Raw genomic sequence first — 20,695 nt, forward strand, 5'->3', positions numbered from 1 at the left:
AGCAGCTGGTCACCGGCCCTACGCACAATGGAGGACACACGCTGGACACCACCTCTACGGCCAGCAACAGAATCAGCTACAGCCACACCATAGAACTCACCTGGTCGGACCACTACATTGTACACTCCACCTGAGTCGGATCCCCCTGCACCACCCCTATCCGCCACAACGCCCGCTCTCCCTGCTGGACCAAGGTCACTCAGCAGCAATGGACCGATGCCCTCAGAACCTCACAGCCCAACGTCAGCCCCCACTTGGATCAGGCAGTACAGAATTGTAACGAATGGATCAGCGCCGTCAAGATCCAAGAAACCACCCAAAAAGCCAGCTGGTACACCTCGGAACTCAGCAAATCAAAACACAGGTGCTAACAACTGAAGAGAAGATGGCGCACCAGCAAGAACCACACCGACCAAGCCACCTTCAAAACAGCCCTCAATGACTACCACCGCCAGATCAAAGCCACAAAAAATAGAGACCCTGATCTGCCAGACTGAGAACAGCGCCACTCAAACCAAGGAATTCTTCACCATCGTCATAGTTTACCTGTCCATCAGCCATCAAAAATCCCACCCCTCGCTCACATAAAATTTGCAATGCCCTCGCCGACCACTTCCACAACAGGATAGAAACCATCTACAGTAACTTTGATCCTCAAACCTCCAACCTCCCATCAACCTTCAAGGCCGCCCACCCGCTCACCGCATGAGGACATTGCAGCACACCAAACACGATCACCCTCATGAGCTCCATCCACTCAGGAGCACCCACCGACCCCTGCCCCCAAGGATCTTCAACCTCGGAAGAAGCGAGATCAGTCGCCAGCTCACCACCATCCTCAATACCTCGTTAACCACGGCCACTTTTCCAAAAGCCCAGAATCAGACCCCTCCTCAAGAAGCCCTCTGCAGACTCCAGTGAACTCCAGAATTACCGCCCAATCTCTCTGCTCCCATTCCCCACCAAACTCCTAGAGAAGGCCATCATCCTCCAACTCACTGAACACCTGGATAGAAACAACTTGCTACACCCCTCCCAATCTGGCTTCAGAGCCAATTACATCACCAAGATAGCCCTGATCGCCGCAACAGATGACATCTGCACCCTGTTCTACAGAGGAGGAGCAGCTGCCCTGATCCTGCTACACCTCTCCGCCCCCTTTGACACCACATCCCACCACACATTGATCAACTGATTATGCCAGATTGGGATCTCAGATGATACGCTTAGATGGATGGCATCCTTCCTCACATGACACACATAGAGTCTGCCTTCCCCACCTTCACCTCGCAGGTCAAGCACACCATCTGCGGTGGCCCTCATGGCTCCTCCAAAAGCCCAGCACTCTTCAACATCTACAGGACACCACTTGCAGACACTGCGAGATTGCATAACATCATCTCCAATACAGATGACATGCAGCTCATCCTCTCAATCTCAACAGACCCCACCAAGACGGAGACCAACTTCCACAACTGTATGAAGAACCTATCTGCCCAGATGTAGGACACTGCCTGAAACAACACAGACAAAACTGAAGTTCTGATCTTCAGCAGACACTCAACCCTCTGGAATGACTCCTGGTGGCCAGCAGAGCATCTGACAAACCCCCACACGGAAAGATCACGCCCACAACGTTGGAACCATTCTCAAAAGCAAACTCTCCAAGAAATGCCTGGTCAACGCAAAGTGGTTCCCCATCGGCACAAGGAAGACAGTGACGTAGGCCCTCATCACCAGCCGACTGGACTACTGCTAAGCACTATGCAGGCACCACCACCTAAATCATACAAAGACTCTAGATGATACAGAAAGCAGCTGCCATACTGATCCTCAACCTACCCAAGAGAACCTATATCACCCAGCACCTGAAGGACCTCTACTGGGTTCTGATCCAGAAAAGAAGCTACTTTAAGCTCCATGCCTGCAAAGCCCTCCATAACCAAGGACCCGTATACCTGAACCACTGCCTTTACCACCACCACAAACCGATTAGGAACCTCCACGCCCTTGCAAAGATACCATGCATACACCGCGCCAGAGGAAGCTCCTTCTCCCACCTTGCCACCAAAGCCTGGAACGCCCTCCCCCTCCAACTCTGCACCCTCACTGACTCCCTTCAGAAAGGGACTGAAAACCTGGCTTTTAGAATACCCACTCGGTGACAAGCCACGCTATACAAATAACACCTAATTGATTGAGAGTGCATTTCTACCAATCAGCCTCCTCAAGAAGTTGAAAACATTCATCTCACCAAAAGACTTCAAGATGGCAGTACAGTCCCTAGAACTATCCAGACTAGATTCCAAAAGAGCAACATTGACAGGGCTACCAAAATCAAGTCTATAATTGATAAAAGCCACCCTAAATGAAGCAGCAGGCTGATAACAGGAGCAAGATGCTTTGACAAAATTACACCCTCATTCAAACTCCCTAAAGCCTTTTGATATCTGTTATGTCAATTGCATCTAGAATGTTTAACATGCTATACTCAGAGCAAGGGAGACGGTGCACTGCCAGGTTGAATGTAAGAGATTACCTATTTCTTACTTATATCTTGGGCATATAGGGGATTGGTTCCTAACTAGTTTCCACAGTTTGTGTCTGGTGTAGTTAATCTTGTGGAGATACTTAAACCGAATAACATGCTGGTATGACAGTTTCTCTGAGTGCAATCACAGCTGACTGCCATTCGGTATCATCTATCTGCCCCATATCTTCCTTCCAGTGACTTGCAAGCTTTGGCAATATGCTTGGAGGTGAATTATTGGGTGCATATATTTTGGAACTCTTCTTATCTAGGAGAGGTTTGATGGTAACTTTGGCCTTAAGAGGGCTGTATTCAGGAATATGCAGCTGGGCACATCTTAGCTGAATGTGACAATACAAATGTGTTCTTAGTAATCTTCTCCTCTAAGAAGAGTAAACGCCTCTTGCAATGTTGCAAATATTTGAATTCCTGTATCGGTTGCTACATCTTCCACCAGCATAATTCCCAGAGTGCACCAACCCATAAATGCCTCCAGGCTGCTCTCACCTGGTATAATCTTTCCCACCCAGAAGGGAGTTTGTTGTGTGAGGGTTTTTTTTTTTTTAAATTCCATTCCATTCATTGTAGTGTGTGTCCCCAGATACCAATCACTGTCCTGGTAGCAGAGGGGACAATATTCAGCAGCCTCTTCCATACAGAATGTGTAAGACATTTTCTCACACCAAAGCACATCTCTCCCTGTTGCACGACTGGTTAGCAATGGTTTCAAATGTTCATACATTTAGGACTACAGGTTGGTTAGCTCGATAACAGATCACTAGTTCAGACATTCCAAGCCCACCATCAAAGGGAGACTTGTAGCATTTAGCCATGCCCAGCTCATAAGATAGCATTATGCTGCAGAAAGGACCTGGCCATAGAGGTGTGTTCCCCATTTCTCTCATTCCGCCCATTGTGTAAACACAGGAATTAACCCACCTGACTTGTAGCTCAGTAAAATCTTTGAAAGTCATTCTGAATCTGAATTATTTCTGAGCCAAAGATATTGGGATTGCTCACGTAGATAAGACGATCACCTGCATACAGTGAAACCTTAGCTACAACCCAGGTCGCCCACTTGTGAACTGCCACTCTGAGATCTAATTTAAGAATTTTAGACAGCAGGGAGGATATACCTCACGGCAGCTCTGACAACTGCAAATATCAAGACTCCCTTCTGCCACAAACTTGTATGTACATCACTGCTGTGACCCCCCCACCCAGAGGACGACGCCAGAGAGACACAGCGAGTCCCCTCCCAACAAGCATGCCCCACGAGATCTGGGGTGTGGCGGAGGCCAGATCAGCATCAGGACAGCCAGGACTGCAGCACGCCCTGTGAGGATTGCAGCCTGCTTGGAGGTCAGAAGCCGAAGCTGCGCAGAGGGCGCAACCAAGGAGAAGCCGGGCCGCTAGTGGTGTGTGACATAAGATGCAGAGCCTCTGCGGGGAGGCCTAAGGCAAAACAGACAGGCGGCGCGGTCCACAGCTCATAATTTCAAGAACTTGGGGGAGACAGGGGATTGGCACCCCGCAACACATGCATAAGAGACCCTGGGGGCAGCGCAGGTGTCCCTCCATCACAGACTGAAGCGAGAGGGATGCGGAGTTGATGGTACTCCCTACGGAGCAGGAGCCAAGTGGACACTGAACCCCTTAGGTGGGTGGATTGGCTTTCACACATATACTGGAAAGGACTATATGGTAAAAAAAATATAAAAAAACACAAGAGTGAACACTGCCCCCAGGAACAGGCAATAAGACTCAAGGCAATAGATTTCCTAGCCCACGTTGTTGAGGGAGAAAGCATGCGCCTGGCTCGCTTCCACCCTAACAGGACTAAGTGGCGAAAAATAGGGGTACTTTTCACTGGTTGAATCAATCTGCCCAACCCCATATCACCCCACCAACCGCACAAAACTACATAGTCCACTGGAGGAGCTCTGAGGGCTAGCCCTGAATACTGAGGTGGAGGGAGGTCCTGCAGGTGCTCCGCCCTCACTGCAACAGTTAGCAACATATGTAGGGTCGCCCCCCCCCCCCGTGTCCAGTGGGAGCAGCGAGGACCAGACTGATTCACCCTGGGCCTCGAACTAATCAGTGATCTACTGCCAGGTACGGAAGCTGCAAAAACCCAAAGGTGGTACGACCACTAAGACCCGCTACCGCATTGAAGAAGGACTGGCCAGAACGGCACAAAGCGCTGCTCCTATTGAGGACCCCAACATGGAGGATCCCTCGCCTTTGTCAAAACTGGAAATCAAAAATCTCAACCTGGAGGGCAAAAGGGCTATTACAAAAAAAATTTATGGGGAGGCCATCACAGTGGCTTTACTATGCCAGGATATGGACAAAATAAGGGACCGCATGAAAGAACTGGGAACTATAGCTTATGAAATGGATGAGGTACTGGGGACGCACACCAGCCAACTGGCTGATCAGGACTGGCGACTTCAGGCACAGGAGGCTAAACTGACAGATTTGGAGGGCAGGTCAAGACGCAACAATGTCGGCATACCTGGCTTGCCAGAAAGGATTGAAACCACCTGAGTGGAACAATTCCTTGAGTCTTGGCTGGGTGATGGAGAGGAGCTGTCGGTGGACAGAGCCCACAGAACACCGGGCAGCAGACCCAAATCAGGATCCCCACTGCGAATGCTGATAGCGCGGATGCTACAATACAAAGATAAGATGGGCATCCTGGGGCAGCTCGACTGCAGGGCAACGTGGAATACAATGGGAGCAGAATATCGTTCTACCCAAATTATGGCGTGGCTACCCAATGGAGGTTGTTTATGGAAGTAAAGTGAAAATTCGGAGAATGAGGGCTATACTAAGCATTGCTGACACTGATACGCCTCCAAATAGGCATCCAAGGGAAAAGATACTTCTTTCATAACACAGAGGACGCTATGCAGTATTTCGAAGACCACTTACCGGAGAGCACAAGGAAGCCACGTAACTATTGGCATGAGACTATAATTGAGGGGGGACCACTGATGTGAATATGCTTAAGCCCAACAGGGTTGGGGTGGGGGGGGGGAAGGGTATACACGACCACTGCTACTCTCAAACTTGTGTGTGAGACCTAGTGCGAGACCACTGGGATAACCCCACACCTGGGGGCATGGCACTAGGAGAGAGACAATAGATTGTTGTTTTTGGGGGGTGTTGGGATGACATCATGTGTCAATTTTGGTCACTGGCTTGGGGAAGGCCACACAGAAAAGGGAGGGGGTGGGGGGGAGGGAGGAAATAGTGCCATGAACTGTTAAATGCGACCGAGTGGGGGGCGCATGAGAGGTTCACACACTGCACACATGGGGGTGACAGTGCCATCTTGTAATGTTAAGGGGATACAGAATCCCATAAAACGACAAAGAATTTGGTCATATGCGAGAAAGCACGATGGCACAGACTGTAATGTTACAAGACACACACTTGCTACTATAGGAGCACGAGAAATAACGGACCAAATGGAAGGGGGAGGGTAGAATACGGTATTCTAGATTCACATCCTTGGCACAGGGGGTGCTATTGTGGGTGGATGCTGCATTCCCCTAAGAGTAACAGTTGAACTGAAGGCGGCAGATGCCTAGTATGTGAGCATAGTGGGCAAGATAAGAGGTAGATCTACAGTGTTACTAAACACATATGCTACACATATTAATATGCATGAATTTTTCGAGACAGTGGTATGAACCCCAACACCGTACACTCACCATGACATACTCTGGATGGACGATTGCAACTGGTACTGGACAGACATTTAGATAGCTCGAGGCCCAACGCAAGACCACTTGGCAAATCTTTAGTTAGAGGGCATGGACACACTCCACTTATTAGAAATATAGAGAGCACAGCATGGCAATGCGAAGGGATACTCATGCTAATATCCCCCGCATGGGACATTCTCTAGGATAGATTATGCGTTTATACACCCAAAGAAATTGAGCAATTTGAGATGACACAATGTTTGGATCAAATTCTATCAGACCATGCCCCACTCACGGCAGAAATGCTGAACCAGGTTTATGTGGTGCCAGTGTTGCAGTGGAGTCTGCAGCACTGAGCTCAGCAGTAGGTTCAGGGCTATAAAGTAGAATGGAGCACTGTCATGTGAGAATAAAAGCTGAAATGTGGTGGATAAGTAATCCAAAACAAGTTTATTCAATGAAGGAGCCCATGTCCTGCAGGCCCTGCCCCAATGAATTCCAAACATAACTTTTGTTGTTGAAGTTGGAATCCATGGAGAAGGAATGCTAGAACAGTGAGTCATTCCAAATGTAAACGTGGTGCGAGAAAATGTGTATCTCAACAAGGAACATTAAGGTAGGACAAGTGCCACATATTGCATAATAAGAAACTCATAACATACAGATGTATTGTTAATTTTCAACTGAGTATACTATCTCCCTACGATTGTTGTATAGATGAATGTGGTGGCTCTCTGATGGTCTCTAAGTCTACTTAACCAATAGATTTGTTACAAGCCTCGTATTTTGGGTTATAAAACTTTCTCTGGGGGGCGTGCATGCTTTCTGGGTTTTGGTTACCAACAAGTGGCGAATGTGCAATTTTGCAGTGTCAAACTCATTGCAGTGAAAATCATCTGCTTCAAGTCTGAACTGGGCTTCTAAATCTAAATCTGGGTATCCACCGTCTGAATCTTTTTACTCCTTTCCCATTTCAATCTGGCTATGCAATACATTGCTCTTCCCCTTGGCACGGTCTTGAACGCCCCTCGAAACATTGTTGGTGAGCCCACATTAAGGTTAAAGTATGGGGTTGTTTCTTCTCTTAATAAATGTCTGAAAATGTTCTTACATAATGTAGGAAGCTGGCTCTGTATATACTATCTCAAAGTGAGAGATAGTGTGCACAGGGTCCAGGGGTTACCCTTAGGGGTTGATAGTGGCAATAATAGATAATACTAATGCTCTATTTGTGGTAGTGTGGTCAAGCAGTTAGGCTTATCAGAGGGTGTTGTTAAGCATTTGTTGTACACACAGGCAATAAATGGGGACACACACTCAGAGACTTAACTCCAGGCCAATAGGTTTTTAAATAGAAAAATGTATTTTCTTAATTTATTTTAGAACCACAAGATTGAGAATTCAAGTAAGTACATAAATTGTAAGGTACTTGGCATAAGTAAATATAGAACTTTGAATGAAAACAGTAATGTACACAGTTTGGCACAAAATGGCAATAAGCTACTTTAAAAGTGGACACTGCAAAAGTCAACAGTTCCTGGGGGAGGTAAGTAAAGGTTAGTCTGTCAGGTAAGTAAAGGACTTACAAGTTCAGTCTCCAGGGCACAGTCAGCCCACCATTGGGGGTTCAAGTTAACCCCAAACACCCAGCAAAAGCAACACAGGGCAAGTCAGGTGCAGAGGTCAAAGAGGGGCCCAAATATCATAGGCGCCTATGGAGACTAGGGGTGCTCCGGTTCCAGTCTGCTAGCAGGTAAGTACCTGCGTTCTTAGGGACCAAACCAGGGTGGTTTTCTAGAGCACGGGGGGGTGGAGTCCCAAACAGGCACACAAAATACACCCTCAGCGGCACAGGGGCGGCCGGGTGCAGTGTGCAAACAAAGTGGTGTGGGGTTTGTGATTTAAATCAATGGAGGGACCCGAGGGTCACTCTGGCGATGCAGGCAGGGCACAGGGGGGCTTCTCGGCTAGCCATCAACTGGGCAAAGATGAGGGCCAACTGCTGGTCACTCCTGCACCCGCAGTTGGTTGCTCTCGGGCCTGGGGGCTGCGGGTGCAGTGCTTCTTCCAGGCGTCGGGTTCTTAGTTACCGGGCAGTCGGGGTCAGGGGGATCCTCTTAATTCTCTCTGCAGGCATCATCTTGGGGGTGCAGGGAGGTCATCTCAGGGTGGACATGTTGTGGGAGCTGCCTGAGGGTCCTCTCTGTGGTGTTGGTTTCTCTGGACACGGGTCGGTGGCGTTGGGTGCAGTGTTGGGGACTCACGCTTCAGGAGTGAGGTGGGAGTCCCTTTAAAGAAGGTTTCTTTTTTGTTGCATTGGACAGAGCCGATGTCCACTGGAGTTTCTTGGTCCTCTTGGGGCTTGCAGGGCAGTCCTCTGAGTCGGCAGAAGTCGCTGGGCCCGCTGGATGCATTGCTGTTGTAGGTTCTTTTAATCTGGAGACAGGCCGGTAGGGCTCGGGCTAAAGCAGTTGTCATCTCCTTTTTCTCTGCGGGGTTTTCAGGTCAGCAGTGCTTCTTCTTGTTTGGTCGTCAGGAATCTGAAATCCTGGGTTCAGGGTCACCCCTAAATACTGAATTTAGGGGTGTGTTAGGGTCACAGGCAGTAGCCAATGGCTACTGTCCTTGAGGGTGGCGATACCCTCCTTGTGCTCCCTCCCTTTGGGGAGAGGGGCACATCCCTATTGGTCTAAATCCTCCAAAACAAGATGGAGGATTTTCCAAGAAGAGAGTCACTTCAGCTCTGGTCACCTCAGGGGTGAACCTGGCTGAGGGGGTGACTCCTCCTTGTTTTTCTCATTATCTCCACGGACTTGCTGACAAAAGTGGGGGCTGTGTCCGGGGAGTGGGCATCTCGACTAGCTGGAGTGCCCTGAGGCATTGTAACATGAAGCCTGAGCCTTTGAGGCTCACTGCTACGTGTTACAGTTCCTGCAAGGGGAGGTGTGAAGCACCTCCACCCAGTGCAGGCTTTGTTTCTGGCCTCAGAGAACACAAAGTCTCTCACCCCAGAGGATCAGAAACTTGTCTCTGTGGCAGGCTGGCACAGACCAGTCAGACCTGCACTGAAGGTTTGGGTAAAATACAGGGGGCATCTCTAAGATGCCCTCTGTGTGCATTTTTTAATAAATCCAACACTGGCATCAGTGTGGGTTTATTATTCAGAGAAGTTTGATACCAAACTTCCCAATATTCAGAGTAGCCATTACGAAACTGTGGATTTCGTTTTGACAAACTCCCAAATCATATATTTATTAGGGCCACACTGTGCTTGCAATGTCTAAGAATGGACTTAGACACTGTAGGGGCATATTGCTCATGCAGCTATGCCCTCACCTGTGGTATAATGCACCCTGCCTTAGGGCCTTAAGGCCTGCTAGAGAGGTGACATACCTGTGCCACAGGCAGTATTTTGTGTGCATGACATCCTGAGGGGGATGCCATGTCGACTTTGCTTTTTTCTCCCCACCAACACACACAATCTGCAATGGCAGTGTGCATGTGTTAGGTGAGGGGTCCCTTATGGAAAACAACACATGCTGCAGCCCTTAGGGACCTTCCCCGGTCACAGGGCCCCTGGTACCTTTTACAAGGGACTTATCTGTGTGCCAATTATGGAAACAATGGTACATTTTTTGTGAAATAACACTGGTGCTGGGGCCTGGTTAGCAGGGTCCCAGCACACTTCTCGGTCAAGTCAGCATCAATATCAGGCAAAATGTGTGTGTGGGGGGGGGGGTATCTGCAATAAGGAGCCATTTTCCTACACATAACCACAATCATTTCTATGCCATATTCCATGACCAGGCTTGTTTTCACCATCAATGCTATTTGGGAGTTTAAACTCTTAAATAAGTGTATGTGAAAGGTATTTATTTTGTAGGAATAGTGGTCTGCACTGTCACGCATTGGTAAGTTAGGGGTGCCATCCTCTCTTGCCCCACAGGTTCTCACGCTCCCTTCTCATTTTTTCACCCCTTTGTCCCGTCCCTTCACCAGTTTAGGTCAATAGGTGTTGTAGCAAGAGACCGAAATCTTGAAACACACTGGCCTACAGGGTGTGCACTTTCTTGGTGTGCATGAGTGGTAAAGCAGCAGGGGAAGTGAAACTTTTCTGGCCTTCATAGCCACCACGAGAGCAGCAAGGACCTGTATTCAGATCAGGCCCAGCCTCTATGGAAGGAACAATTTTTAAAGTAACAGTCTAGCATCACTGAGGTCTGGGATTGAGCTGATGGTTTTTAACGTTGCTGGTAAACACTAGCACATAGCAGCTGTGAATCTTACTGGTTTGTGTAACATTCTAGATAAATGAGTCACATTACTGGTACTCTGACCCAGAGAGACTCAATCATGCCAAGAGTGGAGGCACATAGAACCTAATGCATTGAGCTTTCCCAGAGATCAACCCACTGCTCTCAAAGTAGGCCCAAGAACCTCTGCAACTTCACCTCAGGACAAGTCTTCAGAGACAGGGGCCACATATGCATCCAAGTCCATAGGCTCTTGTGCAGCTTTGCATAACCCCCACATCATTTGCATCATAGATATACTAGACACAGGTCCTAGCCTAATTTTGTAGTTGTTTGGGGACAGGGTGCTGGCCTGAAGGGGTTCTTGGTGACGTGTGAAGAGCCACATGAAAAAGCATCAGCAGGTAATTTGAAATTCCTGTACAAGAAAAACTCTTAAAATTCCTGGCTAAAAAGCCCAAGGACTTCCAATTTAAGGGCTTGAAGAGACTGGTTCAGGCAGGATCCACTGATGCAGAAGTTTCATGTCATGACAGCAGAGCTTAAAGTGGGCACATGAATTCATTAACAGAAGCAGATATTGATAGAGTTTCAAGCCTATACTCCCTCATGTAAGCCTTTAAGTGGTTGCAGCACATGCAGTGAGGGGTGGGGAAGGGAGGACATGATTATGCATGGTGCACACAAACTTGTGAGACCATGCCCTGCACTTCCTTATTTACTACAGGAACCATGCACTACATCGAGAAGTCTTAGAGGTAGGTTTTCCATAAGAAAGTCTTTCTTCTGAATAAGATTATATGCCATCACTGTAGTCAAAAATTACCATTCTGCATTCACGATTCGTAAGATCCATTCTAGCAAGCAGCCAATGGTAACCTTAAAAATAAAAGCTAAGAACATTTTCTGTGTGATTTACATAAACAGCAATTCAGCTTCCTTACATGCTAATCCCTAACGGTATTTATTTTACTGGCTGCACCGCCCAATGTCACTAAAAATTGAGTATTTAGTTTTTCCTTTGAACCTCTTGATGAGCTACCGGAGGCATACGTGGTGCAGAAACCTCACATTGTAAAGCAAATTTGTGCAATTACACACCTTTTGTTACCAACTTTCTGTTTAAAAAAGACCTACTTGTTTTAAAATCCTTGACAGATTATTACTTCATAATATGCAGAAAGTTAGAGGAAATAAACACTCTCTTAATCTGTGTACCATCTGCACCAGGGGTGTGCAATATAGGTCCAGATTCAACCTAGACTTTCAGTATATCCACGCACATTACTATCATATTTGTTTGTTAGTTATCCTGAAATTCTATCATGGATCCGGCTGTCCTGGACCTATAGTTAACACCTAAAACAAAGAACACAAAAAGATAGATTATACACGGAGGACAACATGTTTTAGAACACAACTTGGTCTCGTACAGCCCTGTATACCGTTCCAACTAAATACTAAAAGTATTAACTAAATCCAGTTTATTCTTGTTTTTTATTATTTTCTTTATTCGCTTATTTAGGTTTCACACCGTCTCCTCACTTCATTTGCTTACATCTCCATCACACAGACAGGCAAAAAAAATGAAAAAAAAAAAAAAAAAAATAGGAAAAGTTTGTCATTGACCACACAACCAACCACACCCCGAGTCTGCCAGACTGGCTAACATCATATCTTTTCTTGTTTCCGATTGAATCTATTCGAATTTCTCTTAGTACTTGATAGATGTGTTTTCTTTACTGAACAAGATGTTGGAATTGCAAATGTCTTCATCGTCTCACCTTGTGCTACCAGGGGACACAACTGCTCTCCCTAGATCTACTCGCTGAGTTTTTTTTCAGGTCACTTCTTGCTAAGTGCCGTGTGGCACCAGTTTGGATGCAGTAAAAGACCCCCTCAACAGCTTTTAGGCTTGAGGGCAGACTTATGGCGAGCAGGCTGAGATGCATGTCGAGGAGTTATATCCCAGCCCGCCCTAGGGGATTTTGGGGCCACCCTTGTGTCCCATATACTACAAACGAATGATAACGCTGACACATAACAGCTGTGATCGTTTACGTTTTGTAAACATTGATGCTTACAACAAATCGACGTTTTTTTCCGTTCTGTTCCTCGCTGTGTTAACTAAATCCATATCAAATGTGCATGTCATTTTTATCACTATGGTCGTTTTACCGACATCCTTTGTGCACTGTGTTTGCCTTGATTTTCAATAAATATGTAGTAAAAATATACCCTTCCATGGTTGGGGAACTAATCTGTAATCTCTAATGTGAGACCGTAAACCTACCATTCTACAAGAGTATCACTGACACTTGGAAGAGAAAGAAAATGAGACAAAAAAAAAAATCACTGTCTTACATGCAAACATTCTTTCATCTCTACTGGACAAGAGAGAACTTCATTCTCGTAGCCTAGGGATAACGTAATCACATTTGTCGGGGATGTTATGGGTATTACTAATATGTGACCTAGGTGTCTACAATGAATCAGCTCTTCAGGCAGACGCCAGAGCGTGATACCCTAACATGAAACCAACCAAAGCACAATGTTCAGTTTAGTCCTATCACCTGAAACACTGCGGAACTGTAACTCTTAGTGACAACACCTGAGTACACCGGTTTGTTTGTTCACTTACAACAAAATGCCACATTTTCATATATAATACGAAGCACGCCGCCTCTGCAACAACAACACATCTACACTCCACCCCATCTATGACTAAATGAAGATCAAATATGAATATGGGGAAATTTCGAACGGTTAAAGTTAGGACCGTGCTGCAGTCCTACGCTTACTAGAAACATTGAAAGCGCACTGCGCAGGGGACTTTGCGGAATAGTATTCGCAGGCAAGAACACAACCGCTAGAAACACTCAACACTGTGTAAAAAAGCGCTTTGAATGGACTTGCGGCAGGTGCAATACACAACAGCGGAACAGACCCCCTCCCTACGCCGCCACCACAACGATCCACCAGGTGCACGGCACAGCTGGGACCTTTCTGCCAATGGAGATTGTACGCTTCACTTCAAGTCCCCGTCAGAAGACATAAATCACGCACAAGTGCAACACCATAACTCGGTCACTTTGACGATTGTGCCGCCCCTCCCTCCAAAAAGGACACTTACCTGAGGGGGCAGAAGGTAGGATCGGAAGGTGGGCTTCGGAGGTTTTAAGGAAAACATAGTCGCCTCCTGGTGGGACAGAACTAGGGGACCCGCCCGTAACTCACAACTGTAGATCCGGGAGACAATGTGCCCCTCTGACAGTAGCTTCTTGTGACTGAATGTAACGGCCCACTGCTGCGCTTGGCAATAAGATCCCACAGAGCGGCTTCTATCCCCGGAGGGTGCACTGCAGGCAGTACTCTCCGGGGACCTGTGAACCTGCTCTAGCGGCCATGGGCTGGGGCAGCTCACACCCTCAGAGACATAGACAAGGGACTAGCGGACTAGGCCGAAGCGGCTGACAGTGGAGAGACACAAAAGAAGGAAAAGCGTGAAGGGCGGTTTTCACTCCCTTGAACAAAGTGGTGCGAGTTAGAAAGGTTATGCAAATTGCTGTGCCGGTAGCCTAAAGTCAAGACGTAAAGATAGGAGTAATTCCAAAGTAATGCTTTTCCGGTGATCTTTCCAGCAGTAATGAATTATTTTAAGTAAGATAAAGCTCTAATTATAGTAGAACACGATTGAAAATATGCATTCAAATAAAGCGCTAGTGAATGAAGTGAAAAAGCAATACCGGTTCTTTTTAATATAACCCAATGGCAGTGCTTGAAAAGCCTAGTGAGTATACTAAACATAAATATGACGCTACGGTAAACCTATTTTTTAAACGTTACCATATCGTTTCTTGCGAACTTTCTCCATTTCAAGATGGCCGTACTTTGCCGTATTTTGAGCAGGACATCCCGTTCTTTTTCTGTCTAGAGGTTATGTTGCTGCTTTTGGTCTGCGGCATAGGTTATGAGTAACAAACAACGTGTGTCACCGAAACTCGAGAGAAAACCTGTGTCTGCGCCAGTGTCTTTATTGTGAAACATTGTATCGATGTGTAGTTTATCAGCATGTATGCTAATAGACCCGATTCAGGCAGGAGACTCCCGATTTTTAAGCCAAAAACGGCTTTAATTTGTCTGTCTCCCTCCCAAAATTGCCTTTCATTTCAATAGAAGTCAAAGGAAGAAATAAACTTTCCTGATTATTATGTTTTTTTTAGATCTCCCACTTTCCTTTTCTACAGAGACAAATATTACATTTAAAGAGCCCAAAGCTCTTTGAGAAGAGAATGTGGCTTAATGGCAAGAGCTGCCTAGCAAAAATGAATGTGTCCTTGTGTAATGTAACTGGTGCTCATGTAAAGCACTCCAATACCTTTGGGTCAAGTTCACGTTATATAAAACTGCAAAAAAGCAGTGACACAAGACACAACAAACAACATTGACAGATATTCTTCCATCTACAAATATAAACTGTTAGGGCAGCATGCAGGTGAATGCTTAGAGCAGTAGTTCCCAACCTTTTGACTTCTTCGTACCCCCCACTTTATCATTACTGGAACCGGGAGACCCCCACTGAATCATTATTGGAATACGCCTCCCATGAGTCATTACTGAAAGCTGGGGACCTAATCTATTAATATTATTACATTTTCTAAGCAGTCGCGGACCTCCGAGTGGGCTAAGCAGACCCCCAGTGGTCCCCTGACCACAGGTTGGGAACCACTGTCTTAGAGGATAGCATTGACCACTAACATCCATGCATGTCTGCCAATATTCTGTAACCAAAAGAAACTAGAATTGTTCATGTTTCAAAACAACAAATTACTGTAATGACTGCTAGAGCGCTCAGGTTTCCCAGTTCCATTAGCATGAGTAACTCAGCCAGTTAGTTATTGGAATGAGGGTCGGACTAGCCATATCGGGCATCAGGTGTTTCCCTGGTAGGCTGGAAGGGTGGGGTGACGGTTTTGCAGCAGTGCTGCAATATCTCCCCCCAGTAACAAAAGAACAAAAGCAGCAGTGCTTCTTTCCACTCCCTCCAGGGGGCTTGTCTGACAAAATTACCAGGGCTGCTTTGGTTTCCCACTCCGGCCCTGATTGGAATTGACTAAAAGTTTTATATAACAAAATCCTTTGACTGTTGTTTTTGGAAGTACAATTGCTGAAAACACAGAGTTGAGCTATAAATGTTGTACTGATTCCACAAACAAATGAAGTACACAGTCATACAAAGTATTAGTGCAATGTACATAGGGAAGTCCTCAATAGAAATACGTACACCTGAAGAAATTGTGCACAGATAAATTGTAAATTAAGCTGATTTGGACCTAATAAATAGTAGACAAGTAGTAAATGTCTTTTAAGGGCCAAAGACCAATTCCTGAATGATTTTAGATGTGGTATGTAAGTAAGAAGATCCAGAGTAAACCATTAAGGGCCTGATTTAGATGTTGGTGGTAATGTTCTCACTGTCAGTTTTCCAATTGAAAACCCATCCATCGCCTTAGCGGTCTGCCCACCAGATTTAGATGTTGGCGGTCCCAAAGACGAAAGCCGGCCTGAGTCCCACTAACTCCTCCAAGGAGTCCTATCTGCTGCGACAACACCATAGGAAAGAGTGGCTGGACTCCAGCCACACTTACTGCCTTGCAGCTTTGGATGTGCCTTACCGCCAAGCAAAAAGTGGAAGTCCAACCTCCACTTCTGACGTGGCGGATTGGGGAGGGCGGGGATGCAAACTCACCTTTTTAGGTCGAGCGTAGCGTTCAACGTGTTGTATACTTTTAAGTATACTTATAATATGGGTTCAAGCAAATTCAAGCAATTTCATTTGTTAGTTCCAGTGTCCTTTAAAAATCCTTGCTTGCTACTGGTCAGTTCTGCCTCTTTGTCCTGCCTTTTTCTCTTTGGGAGCAGCACAAAGTACTGTAGAATTACGCTATGTCCTGTTTATCTCTTCTGTAAGGGACTTGTTTTTTAGTATTTGCCTGTTTGTCGTACACTGTGGGTGTGTGTTCAGTCCCTCCTCCCCACCAGCTCCCTCTGTAAACATAAACCAACATCAGAGGGGGGCTTTTCCAGGGCCAGCTCGCCCTGCTCTCTTCCTCTTGTTATTTTCAGTCTGTGTGGCAAGAAAAGTCCAGTCAGTAATTTACAACGCTAAGAACTCTAACTTGAGCAAACATGAAACTGTTGCATTCCAAATGTTTTTTTTTTTTTGTTTCTTGTCTCGGCTTGCTAGTTACAGTTGCAGCATGTGTATACAAAATTTAATTATATGTTTTTGGAGCCTCACAGTTTTTATTTTAGCAGAGCGGCACACGCGCTTGAGGTTTCATTTTAATTGTTTCCTGCCTCGGCTCGCCATTTACAGTTGAAGCGCATGTATACAAACTTTAACTATATGTTTTTAAGCCCACACAGCTTTTATTTTAGCAGTGCCGCACACGTGCTTCAGGTTTCAGATGAATGCAAAGCATTAAAGTAAGCCTATTGTTTAATTTTATTTGTTGCCACTTTAATTTTATTTATTACTCTAGAGCCAACACTAAGACTTGAACTCGGTTCCCCAGCCCCAGAGTCGGCAGCTCTGGATATTACGCAACACATCGCTAACTAAGCTCGTCTGCCGCTTTCCTCCAACGGGCTACAGGCTATGTGAGACAGCTTTACGTTGTGCGGATGCACATTTAGCAAAAAGATTTCTTCATATCTCCTCCCTGGCGGGAGTGCATGGGTTTTTTATTCGATCGGTGTCCCAGACAGCAGTAGCAGTAGGGAAGAGGCATGTGACTTGCCGCTTCCTTGTTGAATTAATTTAGGCTTCAGGACTGACTGGGCAGGCAGTGGGAACTCAAGCTCAGGTAAGCATTAGCATGAAGTCTCAGTGTACCCGCTGACCATTCCTGTCTGGGTTGCCACCATCCCAGCCCACCATTGAGTCGAGAGACAGCCCCACGGAAAACTGAAAGCCAGCCTTCTCCAAGGCACAGAGGTGGCTAGTTTTGTAATTGTTGCAGTGCGCCGCAACTTTATTGTTCTTCTTGTCTGTTCTTAACCCCCTGCTTTCAAGTCATCCGCGCTGACTTTGCCAGTGCTTGTATTTTTAAAATTTTACCATGTCCCCATCCCCATCCCCACTCGCCCACCCCTACCCTTGAGATTTGGGCGGCCGCTGCTGCACATATGCATTCCACGTGTCCTCTAGTGTGTCGTAATCACGCCTGCAGAACACGTCACCAGCAGGCATTACAGTTACCTTCGAGGCAAGTATGCTGGCATTCCTCACGATGAATTACACATACCAGATGGTGAGGAGTGAATAGCGCCCAGAGAGGCCTGCAGCATGCCATTAAAATTCAACAACAGCAGAATGTAAACATGGATACAGCTAAGAATACCAGCGCAAGGTGTCATTTAATTTCCCAACATACCGCAGGTGAACCTAAAGCCGCCAACTCTGAAGCATTCCCTAACCTGTGCATTGACTCCAGTACACCTCGCAGTCAGGTAGCGCAATTTTCACCAATCCACACAAATATGTCCGGCCTTTTCGTTGTCAGCTTAATCAGAGAACGGGGGCAGAGAAGTCGCAGAATGAAGCGTTTTTTCAGTAAATAAAAATCTCAGCCATGCACAATCCTCCAAACGAAATATTTCCCACAAGTATGGATGCCATAAAATATTATCCACGTTGACTCCACATATGGGACTCGGGAGTCAACAGGATCATTTTGGCCCATGTTTTTGGGCAGAGAGTTCCTCGCTATGCATGTATGTTAAATGAGATGCGAATGACACATATAAAGTACATTTTCAGCTGACTGCGGTAACAATGGCAACTATTCAATCCCTCAGAGAAATAATGACAGAATGATAAATAATAAAAGCTCTCAAGCAGGTCAGCAATATAAACAAGCAGGAAATGGTTAATGGCCACAGGTTAACAATAATGGCATCAAACTGGATTAGCAACATAGACTTCCTTGAGTCACACCATCACTGCTCATTGGACCCACAGTACGGTTGCCTGATCAGGACCTAGGTTGCACCTCTGCTATACCTAGACATACTTTTTAGAGATATTGGGCCATATGTATGAACACATTTTCCCATAGACACAAAATGGGTAAAACCCTTTGATACATCTGGCCCATTGTGCCTGGCTATATTAATACCCATTCTTATTGGGCAATGCCCTGCAGCTCTCTGATTAACTTTTCAGAACTTTTATGTTGGTTGTATAAAGCCTATTCTATAGAGTTTCTTCTCTGATGTTCCTGTCTGGACTCCTCAGAACGTACAGCTGGAACTGGATGTATGTGTTTCAGAGTAACACCTTGATGTATAATACCCTTGCGTATGAGTTTTTGCCCCTGACACACTTCGTGATGGCTCCTCAGTGCGTAAACCATGGCTGGTTGCATATTGGCTCAAGTGAACAGACTCCGAAGAACATATATACTGTGGCTGGTTGTGTGATGCCCGTTACCGTGGGCTATTTCCTGCCAGTCTGAGCGCCACATATGTTCAACATGACTTCTGCATGCTTATCAACTGTAACAAGTAAATAGGAATACTGTTTACTTGAATCCATTAGTGCTAACCTTTTTCTGGAAACTTATAGCCGTCTGAATCAACATGAAGAGTTCACCTGGACAGTAGGAGAATGATGGAGTCTGATTACCACTGAGGGCAAATTCAGAAAGACTTGTGCGAGTACCTAGAAGAGGTGTCATGCAATACTCATCCACATAATTTTAAATGCCTTGTGAATTGTCCTCAAAAGATCTAATACGTTAACAAAAATATACAACTGGTAGAAATTGAAAGGATTGTGCCCTTTTCATACTACAGAGTTGGACATTTCGGTGCACATTCACAGAGAAATGTAAGAGTATGTAAATGCTTACTCCTATAGTACTCCTTCCCATGCTTTTGTGAATTGCCTACAAGTATTTATCAGTCCTTCCTTACACTTCGTTTAGGGTGATCTGATCAGATCTTTAGTAGGATGCTAAATGGCAACATTTTCATTTTTTGCTGCAAATAGAGGAAGGAGGTAAATAGAAGTGCTTTAGTTATGCAGGACTTCTGGAATTATGTGGCAGGAAAAGACCAACTTAAGAGGCACGGTTGACCATTTTATGTGGCAAGAAAAGTCCAGATATCAATTTACAATGCCAATACCTCCAACTCAAGCAAATGGGAGACCTACTGCATTGCAAATGCTTGTTTATAGATTACACTCCAGTTTCAGACTGGACACGACCCTCTGTCACTGCTGCCATGGGTCCGCAGAGAAAACACAACCCTCTTTCGCTGGATATAAAGGTATGCAACCTGCATTGGCTATGTACTTTGGGGTCACTGCAAATGAACTCTGGACTACTGCAAACATATACATGTCACAGTACATTTTTTATATGACTGTGACATGCATATGACGGGGAGACAATTGTGTCAGACACGGATGGGAACACACTGGTACACAACAAACATTGTACACCTACACAACTGTCATTATGGCATCAGTATTCATTGCCAAATAAATGCTGACACCAAAGTGAAGGTACAATCACACTTGTCAATTGTGTCAACTGTGTCCATGTTTGCACATTGCTAGGGGACATGTACCTGTCATGTTGTGCATCGAATTGTATGTGTGCATCAGTCCATGTATGTGTGTGTGTGATGCGATTGGCTGAGTGAGGTGGAGGGAGGTGTAGTGGGTGTTGTTGTGTCAGCATATGTGCCACTTACATAGGGTGTGGATGTTGTTGTGTATGTATTGTGCTGTACTGCTGCAACAGTCAGGTGTGTGTTGTTGTATGACAGTTGTGATGTGTGTAGTTGCGCTTCTGTGTGTGTATGTTTGTGTAGATGAGTGTGTTGTTGTGTTGGTTATTGTGGTTGTGTTATGTGTTTGTGCAACAGTGTCTGTATGTTGTGTTATGAATGTATGGCAGTGTGTGTTTTCGGCATGTACGTGTTGTGGTGGAATGGCAATAACTAAGTGTGTATGTGGTGTGTTGTGCATGGTACAGGGGGATACATATGGCAAGGGGGCAGTGTGTGTTGTGTGTGACTTACCTGTAGTCCATAACCACTGCCATTGTCCGATGTCTACTGGGTGCCGTGATGTCCTCTTTCCATTAGCATACTGCCGCCAGTACACTGCCTGCAGGACT

At 45.9% G+C, this 20,695-nt stretch overlaps 1 protein-coding gene across 1 annotated transcript in view; it reads right to left on the reverse strand.

The window, feature by feature from the left end:
- Window positions 1-13,935, reverse strand: part of MTMR10 (myotubularin related protein 10) — a 300,662-nt gene extending 286,727 nt beyond the window's left edge. Inside the window, exon 1 of the mRNA XM_069222394.1 lies at window positions 13,633-13,935. Coding sequence (XP_069078495.1) covers window positions 13,633-13,689 — 57 coding nt within the window. The 5' untranslated portion in view covers window positions 13,690-13,935. The remainder of the gene's footprint in view (window positions 1-13,632) is intronic.
- Window positions 13,936-20,695: the final 6,760 nt, after the last annotated feature.

The sequence above is a fragment of the Pleurodeles waltl genome, chromosome 3_1, assembly GCF_031143425.1.
Source record: "Pleurodeles waltl isolate 20211129_DDA chromosome 3_1, aPleWal1.hap1.20221129, whole genome shotgun sequence".
NCBI lineage: Eukaryota > Metazoa > Chordata > Amphibia > Caudata > Salamandridae > Pleurodeles > Pleurodeles waltl.